The following is a 14,809-nucleotide window of genomic DNA, read 5'->3' as shown; positions in this document are numbered from 1 at the left end:
CTCTGAATACACACACACACACCCAACCAACCAACCAACCATCAGGACTTTCCATTCATACTGTTCTCTGAATACACACACACACACCCAAACATCAAGACTTCCCACTCATACTGTTCTCTGAATACACACACACACACACCCAACCATCAAGAATTCCCACTCATACTGTTATCCTCTGAATACACACACACACACACACACAAGGACACCTAACCAGCCAACCAACCATCAGGATTTCCCACTAATGTTCTCCTCCTGTGAATACACACACACACACACACACACACACACACACCCAACCAACCAACCATCAGGACTTCCCACTCATACTGTTCTCCTCTGAATTCACACACACACACACACACACACCCAGCCATCAAGACTTCCCATTCATACTGTTATCCTCAGAATACACACACATACACCCAACCATCAGGACTTCCCACTCAGACTCTTCTCCTCTGTATACACACACACGAACACACCCAACCATCAGGACTTCCCACTCGTACTGTTCACCTCCTCTGAATTCACACACACACACACACACAGACACACACACCCAACCATCAGGACTTCCCACTCCGACTCTCCTCCTCTGAATACACACACACACACACACACACACACACCCAAGCAACCAACCATCAGGACTTCCCACTCATACTGTTCTCCTCTGAATACACATACAAACACCCAACCAACCAACCATCAGGACTTGCCACTCATAGTGTTCTCCTCCTCTGATTACACACAGACACACCCAACCATCAAGACTTCCCATTCATACTGTTCGCCACTGAATTCACACACACACACACACACACACACCCCCAAACAACCATCAGGACTTCCACCTCAGACTCTTCTCCTCTGAATACACACACACCACCAACCATCAGGAATTCCCACTCGTACCGTTCTCCTACTCTGAATACACACACAGACACACACTCCCAACCAACCATCAGGACTTCCCACTCATACTGTTCTCCTCTGAATACACACACACACACACACACACACACCCAACCAGCCAACCAACCTTCAGGACTTCCCACTCAGACTCTTCTCCTCTGAATACACACACACACACACACACACACACACCCAACCAGCCAACCAACCTTCAGGACTTCCCACTCAGACTCTTCTCCTCTGAATACACACACACACACACCCAGCCAACCAACCATCAGGACTTCCCACTCATGCTGCTCTCTTCTGAATACACACACACAGACACACACACACACACCCAGCAGGACTTCCCACTCGTACTGTTGTCCTCTGAATTCACACACACACACACACACACCCATCAGGACTTCCCACTCATACTGTTCTCCTCTGAATACACAGACAGACACACAGACACACACAGCCAACCATCAGGACTTCCCACTCATACTGTTCTCCTCCTCTGAATACACACACACACACACACACACACACACACACACACACACACACACACAACCAACCAACCATCAGGACTTCCCATTCATGTTGTTCTCCTCTGAATACACCCACCCACACAAACCGCACCAACCAACCATCAGGACTTCCCATTCATGTTGTTCTCCTCTGAATACACACGCACACACACACCCAAACATCAGGACTTCCCACTCATACTCTTCTCCTCTGAATACACACGCACACCCAACCAACCAACCATCAGGACTTCCCACTCATACTGTTCTCCTCCTCTGAATACACACACTCACACACACCCAACCATCAGGACTTCCTACTCGTACTGTTCTCCTCCTCTGAATTCACACACACACACACCCCCAACCAACCATCAGGACTTCCCACTCATGCTGTTCTCCTCTGAATGCACACACACACACACACACACACACACAACCATCAGGACTTCCCACTCATACTGTTCTCTGAATACACACACACACACACAGACACACACACAGCCATCAAGACTTCCCACTCATACTGTTATCCTCAGAATACACACACACACACAGCCAACCATCCGGACTTCCCACTCATACTGTTCTCCTCTGAATACACACACACACACACCCAAACAACCATCAAGACTTCCCACTCAGACTCTTCCCCTCTGAATACACACACCCACCCACCCAACCAACCAACCATCAAGACGTCCCACTCATACTGTTCTCCTCTGAATACACACACACACACACACACACACACACACATACCCAACCAACCAACCATCAGGACTTTCCATTCATGTAGTTCCCCTCTGAATACACACACACACACCCAACATCAGGACTTCCCACTCATACTGTTCACCACTGAATTCACACACACACACACACACACACACCCAAACAACCATCAGGACTTCGCACTCAGACTCTTCTCCTCTGAATACACACACACACACACCCAGCCAACCAACCATCAGGACTTCCCACTCATGCTGCTCTCTTCTGAATACACACACACACACACCCAGCCAACCAACCATCAGGACTTCCCACTCATGCTGCTCTCTTCTGAATACACACACACACACACACACACACCCATCAGGACTTCCCACTCGTACTGTTGTCCTCTGAATTCACACACACACACCCATCAGGACTTCCCACTCATACTGTTCTCCTCCTCTGAATACATACACACACACCCAAGCAACCAACCATCAGGACTTCCTATTCATGTTTTTCTCCTCTGAATACACACCCTCACACACAGCCAACCATCAGGACTTCCCACTCATACTGTTCTCCACCTCTGAATTCACACACACACACACCCAACCATCAGGACTTTCCACTCATCCTGTTCTCCTCTGAATACACACACACACACACACACATACACACACCCAACCATCAGGACTTCCCACTCGTACTCTTTTCCTCCTCTGAATTCACACACACACACAACAAGCCAACCATCAGGAGTTCCCACTCAGACTCTTCTCCTCTGAATACACACCCTCACACACACACACACGCAACCAACCAACCATCAGGACTTCCCATTCATGTTGTTCTCCTCTGAATACACACACACACACAAACATCAGGACTTCCCACTCATACTGTTCGCCACTGAATTCACACACACACACACACACACACCAAACCAACCATCAGGACTTCCCACTCAGACTCTTCTCCTCTGAATACACACACACGCACACACACACACACCCAACCATCAGGACTTCCCACTCATGCTGCTCTCCTCTGAATACACACACACACACACACACACACACACACACACACACACACACCCATCAGGACTCCCCACTCGTACTGTTCTCCTCCTCTGAATACACACACACACACACACCCAACCATCAGGACTTCCCACTTGTACTGTTCTCTGAATTCACACACACACACACACACACACACATATCCAACCAGCCAACCAACCCTCAGGACTTCCCACTCATACTGTTCTCCTCTGAATACACACATACACACACACACTCAACCAACCAACCATCAGGGCTTCACACTCATACTGTTCTCCTCCTCTGAATACACACACACAGACACACACCCAACCATCAGGACTTCCCACTCATACTGTTCTCCTCCTCTGAATACACACACACACACGCATACGCACACACACAACATCCCAGTAAGCCCAGTGCCCAAGAGAGCTTGGAAATAGGCCCCCAGAGTCGGGAGAGGGGGAAATCCGTTGTTTTTTCTTCCCTTACCACTCCATCTTCCCTCAACCGCAGCTCACCAGGACCACCAAGTCCAAGAATCCTAAAATTGTAGGTGTTGGAAGGCAATGTATGTAAACCAACACTCTCATCTCACAGAGAGAGAAACTGAGGCCCAAGGCAGCCTGGGACTGGTCCAAAGTCACCTGGAGAGACAGTGGCAGGGCCAGGCCTGGAAACCAGTTCTCCTGCCCATGGCCTGGGTGGTCTTGTCTTCTGCCAGCTGCTCTGAAGTAGAATCCACTTTTGTAGAGCTGGTACTCAGAACATTCCTCCTTACCCAGCCCTTCCAAGGGAGCTCACAGTATTCAGCTCTGCCTCTACCCCTCAAATGCCAACAGAAAACCAGGGTAAGGGTTCTGAGCCAGGGAGGGGGAGAGGCTGACCTAGTGGGCTCCCCTAGGGCTGCTGGGAGGAAGCATAACTCACCTCACTTCCTCATATTTCTTGTCTCGGTAAAAGTGGCTCTTTTTGATGAAGTAGATGAGTACCAGGTCGCAGAAGAAAGACCCCTGCAGAAGAGTTGGGGTCCCTGACTCAGAATCCTAGACTTCCAGAGTGCACCCAGCCACTTGACACCAACTACATCCCATTTGATCCTGCAGCAACCCCTGAGGTGGGCTGCGCTCAGAAAGAGGCATCTTTGTCCAAGGCCACGAAGCTGGTCCATGGTGGAGCCAGAGTTAGCCTGTGGTCCCTCTGACCCCATCAAATCACACCTTCACGCCTTCAGTGTCTGCTGAGCACTCACCAGTGCCAGGCACTGCCCTGGGGCGTGGGAAAGAGTAAGACAATGAGACGCTCTGGGGGCTCCCCCTGTGGTGTGGGAGATGAGCGTATAAATTATGATAGAGTGACAGTGTCCCATGCCGGGGCGAGGAGCAGGGGGAGCAGAGAGAAGACGGGACTCGACTCAGCCTGGGGAGGAACATCGCGGCTGAGTCTTGAGGCTGAATAGGATTGTATATAAGGAAAAATCGCTCAGGAAGGGCACTGCAGAGGAACAGGCTCGTCATGCCTGGGAACAGGGCCAGGAACAGAACTGTGGCACTGCGGGAAGATCCCTCTAGTAGGCAGTGAGAGAGGGACTGGAGGGTATCTGAACAACAAGGACACCAGAGCAGCGGTCAAGGAAAGTTGAGGAGGCCTGAGCCAACCCAGCGGACCGACCCACTGACACCAGAACACAAGCTCTTCAGACCAGAGTGGATGGTGCAAATACCAGTCTCGTCCACCAGAGGGCGACTCCACCCACTGCACAGAGAGGAGGGGGCGGGGGTGGGAGAGGGTTGATGGAGGACCACAGGTGAACCAGGTCCTCTGACCCCGGGCATTGCACAACCTTTCCCCCACCACCACCCCCCAGATGCCCAAAAGGTTATCAATTCCTTTTTCCACAGAGAACACCCCTCTCACCCCCCACCCAGCCTCTACCACTTTTCCCAGTTACCTTCCTTCCACAGGTGTGTCCCCAGGTGCCTGTGTTCTGATTTACCCCCATCATAAAGTGATGTCTGAAGGTGCCCCTGTCTCGGGAAGCCAGCTATGCAAACATGCAGGGCTCCCCAACAATGCTGCTGCAGTTAAGAGGAGTCCCTTGGGGCCCACTTTCATCCACTGACCACCTCTCAGGAGCATGGCCTCTTTGAGTCCTGCTACAGGACCCGGTGTTCCTGGTCTCAATAAAAGAGTCAGTCCTGGAAGTCCCCATGGGGCTGCTGTGAACTCCCGGGCAGAGGAACCAGGGACAAGGCTGCCAGAAACCTTGGCAAGGGGCTTGCTGGTATGGGTGTGAGCCACTCTGATGACTGCCTTGTCTTTTAAAAACTTCCAGAAAAACAAAGGGGCATGAAAGATCCAGAGGAAGCCTTTCCCTGCCTTCCAGCTGTTACTTCCTCTCCGGTGGCCCCTCTGCCCAACTGAAGGGACAGACCTGGACTACAGCCCGACTTCCCTGCCTCTCATCTTTTTAGCCCCGTGATTCACAACCAGGGGGCAGTTTGGCGACATCTGGAGACATTTTTGGCCGTCACAACTGTGGGGAAAGGTGCCGCTGGCGTCTGGTGGGTAGAGGCCGAGGATGCTGTCAGACACCCTACAATGCACACAGTCACCCCACAAAAAAAGTGATCTGGCCCTACGTGTCAACAGGGTCGCGGCTGAGAAGCCGTGTAGAGCCGGGTCCTGCCTTGGAGACAAGGCTGCACAGGATCCCAGAGAACCCCCCTTCCCCCCCCCCCCCCCCCCCCCCCCCCGCTCTGCAGAGCCACAGGCAGAAGCCTCTCTGGCTCTAGAAAGAGAAACCCAGGTAGTCACGGCCACCTGGGGGCTGCTGGAGGGGTGTGAAGTCCCAGAGAGCCCTCTTCACCCGCATCCGCACTGACCTCCCCAGTTCAGTTCTTTCTGGAGCACTGGGACAACTCCCCTGGGGCAGTGTCCCCTCTGCCGGCCCTGCGGGTGCTCGGAGGGTAAAGGGGGTGGGGGAGAGGTACTCACCACACCCATGAGCGCCACCCCTGAGCCCACGTTGATTACTGTGGGGATGATGTTGAACTTCCCTGCCTGGAGCACAGAGACATGGTGGGGTGGGGAAGGCCGCAGGGCTCCCCCAGAGCCAGCCTGGGGTCCCCCCAGCATGCCCCACCCTTCCAGGACATGCCCAGCTTCAGAAGGGGAGCCTCACCCACACACCTTGCCGTTCACCATCACATCAAAGCGGATCCCGTAGGCTTTAAACAGCGTGCGGAACTCCACCCCAGCTGCGTCTCGGTAATACTTGGCAAACCTGGGGGAGACACGGCTCGGGGAGCCCTCGGCCCGCCTGGGTCTTCCCTGTTTGGCAACACAGGCTCTGCTGCCTTGGAGATTTATAACACCCCACCCCAGGACTCTGGCATTCAGCAGCCCCAGGAAAGGTTGGAGACCCCCTTGCTGACGTGACATAAAAGATTTGTTCAGATCTTTCTTTGAAGTTCTTGCCAGACGTTCCCCAAGAGGCAAGGGCTTTCCCACGACTGCTGGGCCAACCCCGGGCCACCAAGGCACTGATGGGCCTGACCCAGGGCTCAGCCTCAGGGCAAGTCCAGAGCTATGGCCGATGCTTCTCTCCCAGAGGCCCCCTGGCGGCCTCCCTGCACCTCCCACTCTGACACCCACCCCCAGGAAGGGGTGTCAGAGCGCTGGCATCCAGGCAAGGACACGAAACATGGACAGGGTCATAAGGTGGCAGACTTAGCCCCAGTTACCTGAAGTTGTACCCGGAAGAAGGAGAGTTTTCTGAAAATCTGTTGTCTAGACGGTTAAAATAATAGCGAGGGTAGCATTCAGAGGGAGCTCTATCAAGATCACAGTCCCATTCAATCTGAATTCCTATCACACCACCCTTGATGCAAAAGAGACAAGAATCAGTGCACACAACTTTCTGGAAATAGAAGTCACAGACCAGCTCTTCATGGAGAGCTCGGGCAGGGGGTTGGCCCCACTGGAGCACCCTTCCGGGAGGGAAATAGAAGGCCCAGGGTTCACACCTCTGGGGTGACTGAGAAAAGTGCGTCGCTGACAGCCCATATCCTCCTGCTTCACGCTCCAGGGAGAAGGGAAAGACCCAAGCGAGCACCTACTGCAGGACTGGCACCTCACACCACAGCCAGGGTGCCAGTGGGGCTCCTGGCTCGGTTTCAGCTGATGCCCCAGGGCTCAGAGCCAGACGCAGGTGCAAGTGTGGCCCTCACCGAGTGCAGCGCAACTGGCTGTGCAGCACAGCTAATTCTGAGACAGTCCCTGGGCAGGTGACTGCAGGGCTACCCCATCCCATGGGTCCTCCTCCACACCCCCTCCTCATTACAGAGCTCAAGCCCAGAACCCTCCAGCCCCACCACCCACCTGCACAGCTATCTCCTGGAAGCTGCTCCCCGTCCAGCTGACCACAGACCCAAGTCGGAAGATGGGGCAGTAGGGGTCCTTGGGGCCAAATTTACAGGACTTCAGGAAAGCTCTGTCTGTGGTGTCCAGCACATTTGTCCTGAGTGGAGGCCATGAAGAGCCAGTGAAAGGAAGGTGAGACTCGCTGTTCCCGGGCCAGACCCACACTGAGCCCTTGACTTTGGCCCCTCCTCCGATCCTGACTGCTTTCCCACCCCCAACATCCTCCAGTACGAAAGGACACAGCCCTGCCGCCACGGCACGGGGAAGCGTGCCCCTCATCACCCAGTGGGTCAGTCCACACAGCGTCACGTACACACCACGCACGCGGGCCCACGTACTTGGAGAAGTTGAATTTGGGGAAACGAATGAAGTTCTTTATGTAAACGGTGAAGTCTTCAGCTTCGCCCAGGAGTGGCTTCCTGAAAACCAAAGCAGGACAGTCTGCTCAGGAGGCCCTGCCCCGCCCCCTCCATGCCTGTGCTGAGGCTGAAGCCCGCCTGCTCCCTGGGTGCCCTGGAGCCTTTGCAAAGGACAGTCAATTTGATCGTGTAGGGTGGTCCTGGGGCCTTTGTGGGGTGTTCTGGCTTCTCCCTCAGGACACGTCTCCACCATTGGGCTGGGACCCGCTGCCCGGGACTGGGTAACTCCTCAGGGTCCCGAGGTTACAGCCACTCACCCTGGCCTGGACTTTGTCTCCACTGGGCACCAGGCGAAGATCTCACAGGTGCCCTTTTGCTCACTCCCCGACCGCAGGCAGCGGCCAGTCCTCACTCCTGTAGGGGTGGGAGAAGGACAACGCCAGGAACCTCCTGGTTCCAACTCCCCTTCTGCCGCCAGCCCTGTCTCCTCCAGGCCTCACCATTTCCAGCCACCACAGGCTCCCCAGGAGGGCAGTCGCTGTCCTCATAGCACAAGGCGTCAGGAATGTTTCCACTCTGCCAGGAGAGAAAGGGTGCCTGGCGGGGGGCAGGTGCCTGCAGGGACCCCTTCTCAGAACCAGGTCCCACCCCAGGGTGAGGCCAAGGGCTCCTCCCTTGCCTGTGGCGGCTCACCCCTTGAGAGCCTGCTTCTCGCCTGAACGATGCAGCTATGCACGCTGGTGCACACATCCCCCAGGGCCCTTGGAGGGGGTCGGCACCCCTGCCTCAGGAGAGGGGTGGACCCCAAGTACTGCTGGCAGCTCTCCCACCCCCTCCCCAGTTCCCTGCACCAAGACTCACCTCGGCACAGGTTTCCTGCCGCTGGTTGGGGGTCACGACCAGGTTGGTGATTACGAAGAAGACATTCTCTCCCTGAGAAACCAGAGGGAGGTTGAGGAGCCCCCTCCTGCCATCTGGGGTCCCCCCTTCCCGGGGCTGCCAGGCAGGTGGTGGGATCTCTGCATAGGTGTTGCAGACACTGGGGCCACAAAATCGGTGGATCCCACCCACGAGCCCACTGACCTTGGAGTCCCAGAGCAGGTAAGCTTAGAGGGGCCTCTTCCATGCCCACAACCCCAAACCATTCTGACCTCAGCCCCCAGGGTCCAAGCTGAGATACAGGAGGAGAGAGAGGAGAAGGGGCAGTGATGAGATGGCCCGGCCCCGGCCCAGGGAACTGTGATCAGGCCAGGGAACTGCTCCCAGGGACAGTGGCCAATATAAGAGTGGGGCTCTCGGTGCCAGGCCACCCGACTCACACTGACCTGGAAGTCCTCTGGGTCCCATTTGGTCTCAACAGGCTCAGGCTTTGATGGGAACAGAGCAGCCCCGTAAGGCACAGTTGGGGAGGGCTGGGGCTTGGCATGGGGGGAAAGGAGCTGGGCAGAGTCTATCTGCAAACCCTGCAGCCGTCCCAGGCCAAGGGAGACAGTGAATGGAGGTCCCTGGATGTCCAAGCAGTTTCCCATGTCACCCACTCGGATCCAGACCCTGCCAGCCTGGGCCCTTGTGCCGGGTGGGGTCAGACCTGGGGTGGGATGACATAGTCGGCAACATCCCAGAGCCGCTCCCCAAGCTCTGAGGTGTTGGTGAAGGTCACACCCTTGACTTTGGTGATGATGCTGCTCTGCAGGGATGTGTCCACGTCTTGGTAACACTTCTTCACCAGGAACACCCAACTGCAGGGAGGGGCAAGCAGGTGGGCGTCAGCCTCACTGCTGCCCTCAGGAAGTTTCCTCGGGCCCCCAGGGTGTGGAGGGGGCAGGCTTGGGGCTCCACCTTTCCCACCACCTCCTGGGCAGGAGTCACAACTCCCTCTGCAGCCTGAAAGCCAGTCCTGCAAGCAGCAGAGGTGACAAGCAGCCCCAGAAGCGAGAGGCTGCTGCTCTCAGGAGCCGAGGCCCTGCAGCCGGGCAAGCCTGGGGTGAAACCGGCTCGACCCACACTTGCCATGTGACCTCAGGTGAGCCAATGAACTCTGGTGGTCAACACAGGGCCAAGTGCACCTCCTTCCAGAGGGGTGAGGATGGTTAAAGGACATGGTGCACAACCTGGAACTTATCATGAGGAGACCTCAGACAGACCCAAACTGAGGGGCATTCTACAAAATTAGAGTGCAAAATCCTGTGCTCTTTGACACCCAAAACACAAGCAACAAAAGAAAAAATAGGTACGTTGGACTTGATCCAAATTAAGAACTTTTTTGTGCATCAAAAGACACTACTGACAAAGTGAAAAGACAACCCAGAGAATGGAAGAAAATATTTGAGTCACATAACTGATAAGGGTCTAGTACCCAGAATATACAAAGAAGTCTTACAACTCAACAATAAAAAAGACAAGTAATCCAATTTAAATATGGGCTAAGGATTTGAATAGATAATTCTCCAAGAAAGACATACAAATGGCCAATAAGCCCGTGAAAAGATGCTCAACATCTTTAGTCAGGAAATGCAAATCAAAAACCACAGTGAGATAGTACTTCACACCCAATAAGAGCTGTAATCCAAAAAATGGAAAATAACAAGTGTTGGTGAGGATGCAGAAAAATTGGTACTTGCTGGTGGGAATGTAAAAAGGTGTAGGTGCCGTGGAAAGCAGTTGGGTAAGTTGCTCAAAAGGTTACCATATGACCCAGCACTTCCACTCCTAAGTATATACCCAAGATAATTGAAATCATATATGTCCACACAGACTTACACATGAATGTTCTTAGCAGCATTATTCCTAATAGCCAAAAAGTAGAAACAATCCAAATGTCCAACAGATGAATATGCATAAACACAATGTGGTGTATCATACAATGAGATATTATTCAGCAATTAAAGGAATAATTTACTGACACAGGCTACAGTATGTATAAATCTTGAAAACATTATGCTAAGTGAAAGAAGCCAGACAAAAAAAGGCCACATGTTATAATGATTTGATTTACATGAAATGTCCAGAATGGGCTATAGAGACAAAAAGTAGATTAGTGGTTACCAAGGGAAGGATGGCGGAAGGGGAGAATTGCAAATGACTGTTAACAGACACAGGTTTCTTTTGGGGGTGATGGAAACGTCCCGGAATTAGATAGTGGTGATGGTTGTACAACATTGTGAATGTACTAAAAACCACTGAATTGTGTAATTTAACATGGTTAAAATGATGAATTACATGCTATGTGAGTTTAACCTCAATTTAAAAATGGTTTTTAAAAGATCCTGCACTCTCCAAAAAATGTCTGTCATAAGATACAAAGACAGACTCAGGAGTGATTCCAGATTAAAGGAGACATGACAACTGAACACAAGGCATGATTTCGGATTTTCTTTTCCTATAAAGGTAATTTTGGGGACAATTGACAAAAGGTCTATTGCTTAGATGATAATTTTATTTTTATGTTAATTTCCAAATTTTCATGCTTGTACTTCATTAAATAAGAGAATTCCTTGTTTTTAAGAAATACACATGGAAGTATTTAGGAGTCAAAAGACATCATGCCTGCAACCTACTTAACAGAAAAAAATTGCACATGTACACACACACATAGAAAGAGAAAGGGATAAGGGCAGCACAAATGCAGTAAAATGTTAGCATTTGAGGAGTCTAGGTGAAGGGCATTAAAAAACTGCACTACTCCTAAAACTTTTCTGTGAGTATAAATTACATCAAAATACAAAAAGATACATTTTTTAAATGAGATGGCACACGTAAATTGCTTAACACAGCGAGCGCCAGGCACAGAGGAGGAGCTCAATGAATAGAACACATCAACTTATTACTGAGGTTACTGTTAATTAGAGATTGTCCAGGTCAACCCCCCCTCGGTAAAGTTGGGAAAACTGCAGCCAGAAGAGGGCAGGAAGCCGCCTTCCTGAGGTCCTGCAGCAGTGCTGTGGGATGCCCTGCCTCTCCCAGGCACCAACCAGGATGCTTCCACCCTCATCTCTGGGGGCAGAGCTGGCATGTCCTGGGCCCTAGGCTGTCCCATCTCCAAGGACCTCTGAGAGGGTTGTGACCCTTGAGCCAACCAGCCGTTTTAGTAGGGACACACTGGGCCTGGCCTGGACAGAAACATTCAGCAAATACTCAAGGAACAACCACCACCATTCATTTCACATCCGTCCCCTAAGCAGTTAGGGTACACCAGGCAGGCCCCGCCCTCACGGCATCCCCAGACTGACGAGGGCAGTCAGCACGAACATGAAGCAAACGACCCCCTGCAGAAGCACGTAATCACACTGTGGGAATTCCGGGGAGGAGCATGCCGGAACCCAGGGGTGAAGGATGAGTGGGCGCTCACGAAGTAGGGGAGCAAAAGGAAGCCTGGCTGAGGAGCAGTAAGACGGCGAAAGGCCCTCAGGTGGGGGGCAGCCAGGTGCCTTGCCTTAAGGATGAAGCTCGGGGATGAAGCCCGGCCTTAGGTGGGAGTGAGGTGAGGTCAGGGCTGCCCTCCCTGGAGGAGCCTCTACTGCTCCCCAAGTCAGGAAGTAGGAGGGACTCAACAGCGTTAACTAAAGGAATAAAAGAGGCACATCCACATCCCAGTTGTCTGGTGTCATTTCCTCTCCCTGCTTGGGGGTGAGGCCTCTGAACAGTGCCTGGCTGACCCCAAGGAGCTGCCCCTCAGCTGATGGTGCCACAGCTCCTGCAGGGCGGGGGAGGGGGCAGACTGGAGAGCTGGGTGCCAGGGAGGGTAGAGGGTTTGGGGGCAGGACCCCCAGAGAGGCCAGCCACGGGTGGGGCAAGCTAGCCAGAAGGGAGTTCTGGGACATGCCAGGCTCATGAGTTGCCCCTGCCGGGAGCTTGGCACTGAGCTCAGTGCTATAAATAAACCACCGGGGGCCTGGGCCAGCCCGGGCTAGGGCCCAGAGGGGCTGCCATGACAGCTGCAGCCCAAGCCCCTGCAGCCTCGCCCCCTTCCCGAAGCCCTAGCACTGCGGGCCCCAGCCCTGGAGGAAGGAACTGCCCACGGAAAGCCTCACAAATGGGGGGACCCAGGAACCCCGGCGCATCTCATCACCTCAAGAGCCGCTGGGGAGTTGAGGGCTCCCTCCTTAGCCCCCCACCCTTAAGCCCAACGGTACAAGAAGGGCCGCCTCCCCGAGCAGGGACCCAGAGCCCAGTCACAGGGAACCCCCGGCGCCCCCAGGCCAATTCCCAGCCCCCGAAGGCCACAGCTGCGCCCCGGCCGGCCCTTCCCCCGCCCCGAGCCCCGAGCCCCGGGGAACTCACACCACCAGGTAGGTCAGGATGGAGACCTGCAGCAGCCGGTAGAGCAGGCCCACCTTCTTGTTCTTGGCGATGACGTACTTCTCGGTCTTGTAGTCGAAGAGCGACTGGTAGAGCCCCTTGCAGCCCGCCTGCCCCATGGCTCCGGCTCACCTGGCCCGCGATCGCGTCACCACACGTGTGCCGCATGGAGCCGCCCCCACCGCCGCCGCCCGGCCCCCAGTGTGGGCACCGCTGCGCCCGGGCGCGCGGCTCACTGCGCCAGGGCCGGCGTTTGGCGAGGCCGCGGCAGCGCCGCCCGAGGCCAGGCGGGGACCTCAGACTGAGTCCTTGCCTTCTCCCCTGACTGTGACAGCGACACCGCCGGACCGCCGCCCGACCACTGGCCTGCGAGGGCCCTCCCGGCGATCGCCGCCCGGGAGGGGTGCGGTGACAAGAGGGTCTCCTTTGGAAGCAACGCCCCCCCTTCTCCGCCCCCAAAGAAGTCCCGGGGTTCCTCCTATTGAATGCGCGGGGAAGCTGAGGCCAGGGGAGGGGGACCTACAACACAGGAAGTGGAGGCGAAGACGGGAGAAAGAGCCTTGACGGAAAGATACCAACAGGTTTCTTGATTTTTCTAGCTCCCTGGGGCAAGCCTCGCCCTCCCCTCACAGGATGGGGCTGGGATGACGTGCGCGTTCTACTGCAGCAGCTGCGGCTCCTGGCGGAGTCGGCTGCCAGGCAGGCCCCAGTGGCCAGAGCACGGAGAACTCTGCAGGGCAGGGAGCACGGGTGGGTGGGGACGGGGAGACAGGCAGCCAAGGCCTGGGATCTTAAAGATGCCGGGGGTGGGGTGGGGCGGGCAGCTGTGGAAACGCTCCCAAAGCAAGAGATGGACCTCATCTAAGCTGCTGAATCTGCAACCCCTCACGGACAGTGGAATTAAATCAGAGGCCGTGGGAACAGAGATGAGGACACCTCTGAGAAGATCAGGTTCAGAACGTAGCACAGCCATAGAGAGGCGGGGTCCTGGGTGAGCTCGGTGTGCGTGTGCACGTGTGTGCTGGGCTGTGCACGCTCGTTTTCTGCATCTCACTCATTGCCGCCCTGCAGTCTGACCGGAAGTGGTCCTGCTCCTCTCCCTAGCCTGGCTCTCACCCAGGAATAAGTTCCCTTCCCTGAACCATAGGCTCTGGGAGTTGGGAGTTGGAAGGGACCCTAAAGTTCACCGGGTGTGACCTCCTCTCAAAGTAAAAGCCCCAGAGCAGCACATCTCCAGTTTTAGTGAGCATGGGTATCATTTGGAAGAAAAATGCAAATTCCTGGGCCCTGCCCCAAATATTTTCATTCCCTTAAGACTAGGATGGGGCCTGCAAATCTGTATTTTGCTCTCAAGCTGCCATTTTGGAAGCACAGATTTTTGCAACTGTTCATCAATTTCAATTCAAATGCCATTTCCTTAAAAAAAAAAAAAAAAAAAAAAAAGTGCTGTTCTTACTACCACCCATCAAAAGCGCCTCCACCCCAAACACTTTCTATCCCATTACCCCTTCTTATTCCC

General features: G+C 54.2%; 1 protein-coding gene across 4 annotated transcripts in view; it reads right to left on the bottom strand.

Moving 5' to 3' along the window:
* P2RX5 (purinergic receptor P2X 5) overlaps nucleotides 1-13,893 on the bottom strand; it is a 49,096-nt gene extending 35,203 nt beyond the window's left edge. The window contains exons 1-12 of one of the 4 annotated variants that reach the window (XM_067020551.1): nucleotides 13,273-13,562; nucleotides 9,581-9,731; nucleotides 8,854-8,925; nucleotides 8,493-8,568; nucleotides 8,310-8,406; nucleotides 7,972-8,052; nucleotides 7,592-7,730; nucleotides 6,955-7,091; nucleotides 6,401-6,494; nucleotides 6,206-6,271; nucleotides 4,139-4,221; nucleotides 3,701-3,752 (exon numbers count right to left, since the gene is read on the bottom strand). In XM_067020551.1, the coding sequence (XP_066876652.1) occupies nucleotides 3,701-3,752; nucleotides 4,139-4,221; nucleotides 6,206-6,271; nucleotides 6,401-6,494; nucleotides 6,955-7,091; nucleotides 7,592-7,730; nucleotides 7,972-8,052; nucleotides 8,310-8,406; nucleotides 8,493-8,568; nucleotides 8,854-8,925; nucleotides 9,581-9,731; nucleotides 13,273-13,409 (1,185 nt within the window). In that variant the 5' untranslated portion in view covers nucleotides 13,410-13,562. Of the gene's footprint in view, nucleotides 1-3,700; nucleotides 3,753-4,138; nucleotides 4,222-6,205; nucleotides 6,272-6,400; nucleotides 6,542-6,954; nucleotides 7,092-7,591; nucleotides 7,731-7,971; nucleotides 8,053-8,309; nucleotides 8,407-8,492; nucleotides 8,569-8,853; nucleotides 8,926-9,580; nucleotides 9,732-13,272 lie in introns of all 4 variants that reach the window. The other 3 variants (XR_010838034.1, XM_067020552.1, XM_059046779.2) reach the window with 3 other exon arrangements.
* Between the last annotated feature and the right edge of the window lie 916 nt (nucleotides 13,894-14,809).

This window comes from Kogia breviceps, chromosome 19 (assembly GCF_026419965.1).
Source record: "Kogia breviceps isolate mKogBre1 chromosome 19, mKogBre1 haplotype 1, whole genome shotgun sequence".
NCBI classification, from domain to species: domain Eukaryota; kingdom Metazoa; phylum Chordata; class Mammalia; order Artiodactyla; family Physeteridae; genus Kogia; species Kogia breviceps.
The sequence above is the reverse complement of the archived record's forward strand: the minus strand, read 5'-3'. Positions and strand labels throughout refer to the sequence as shown.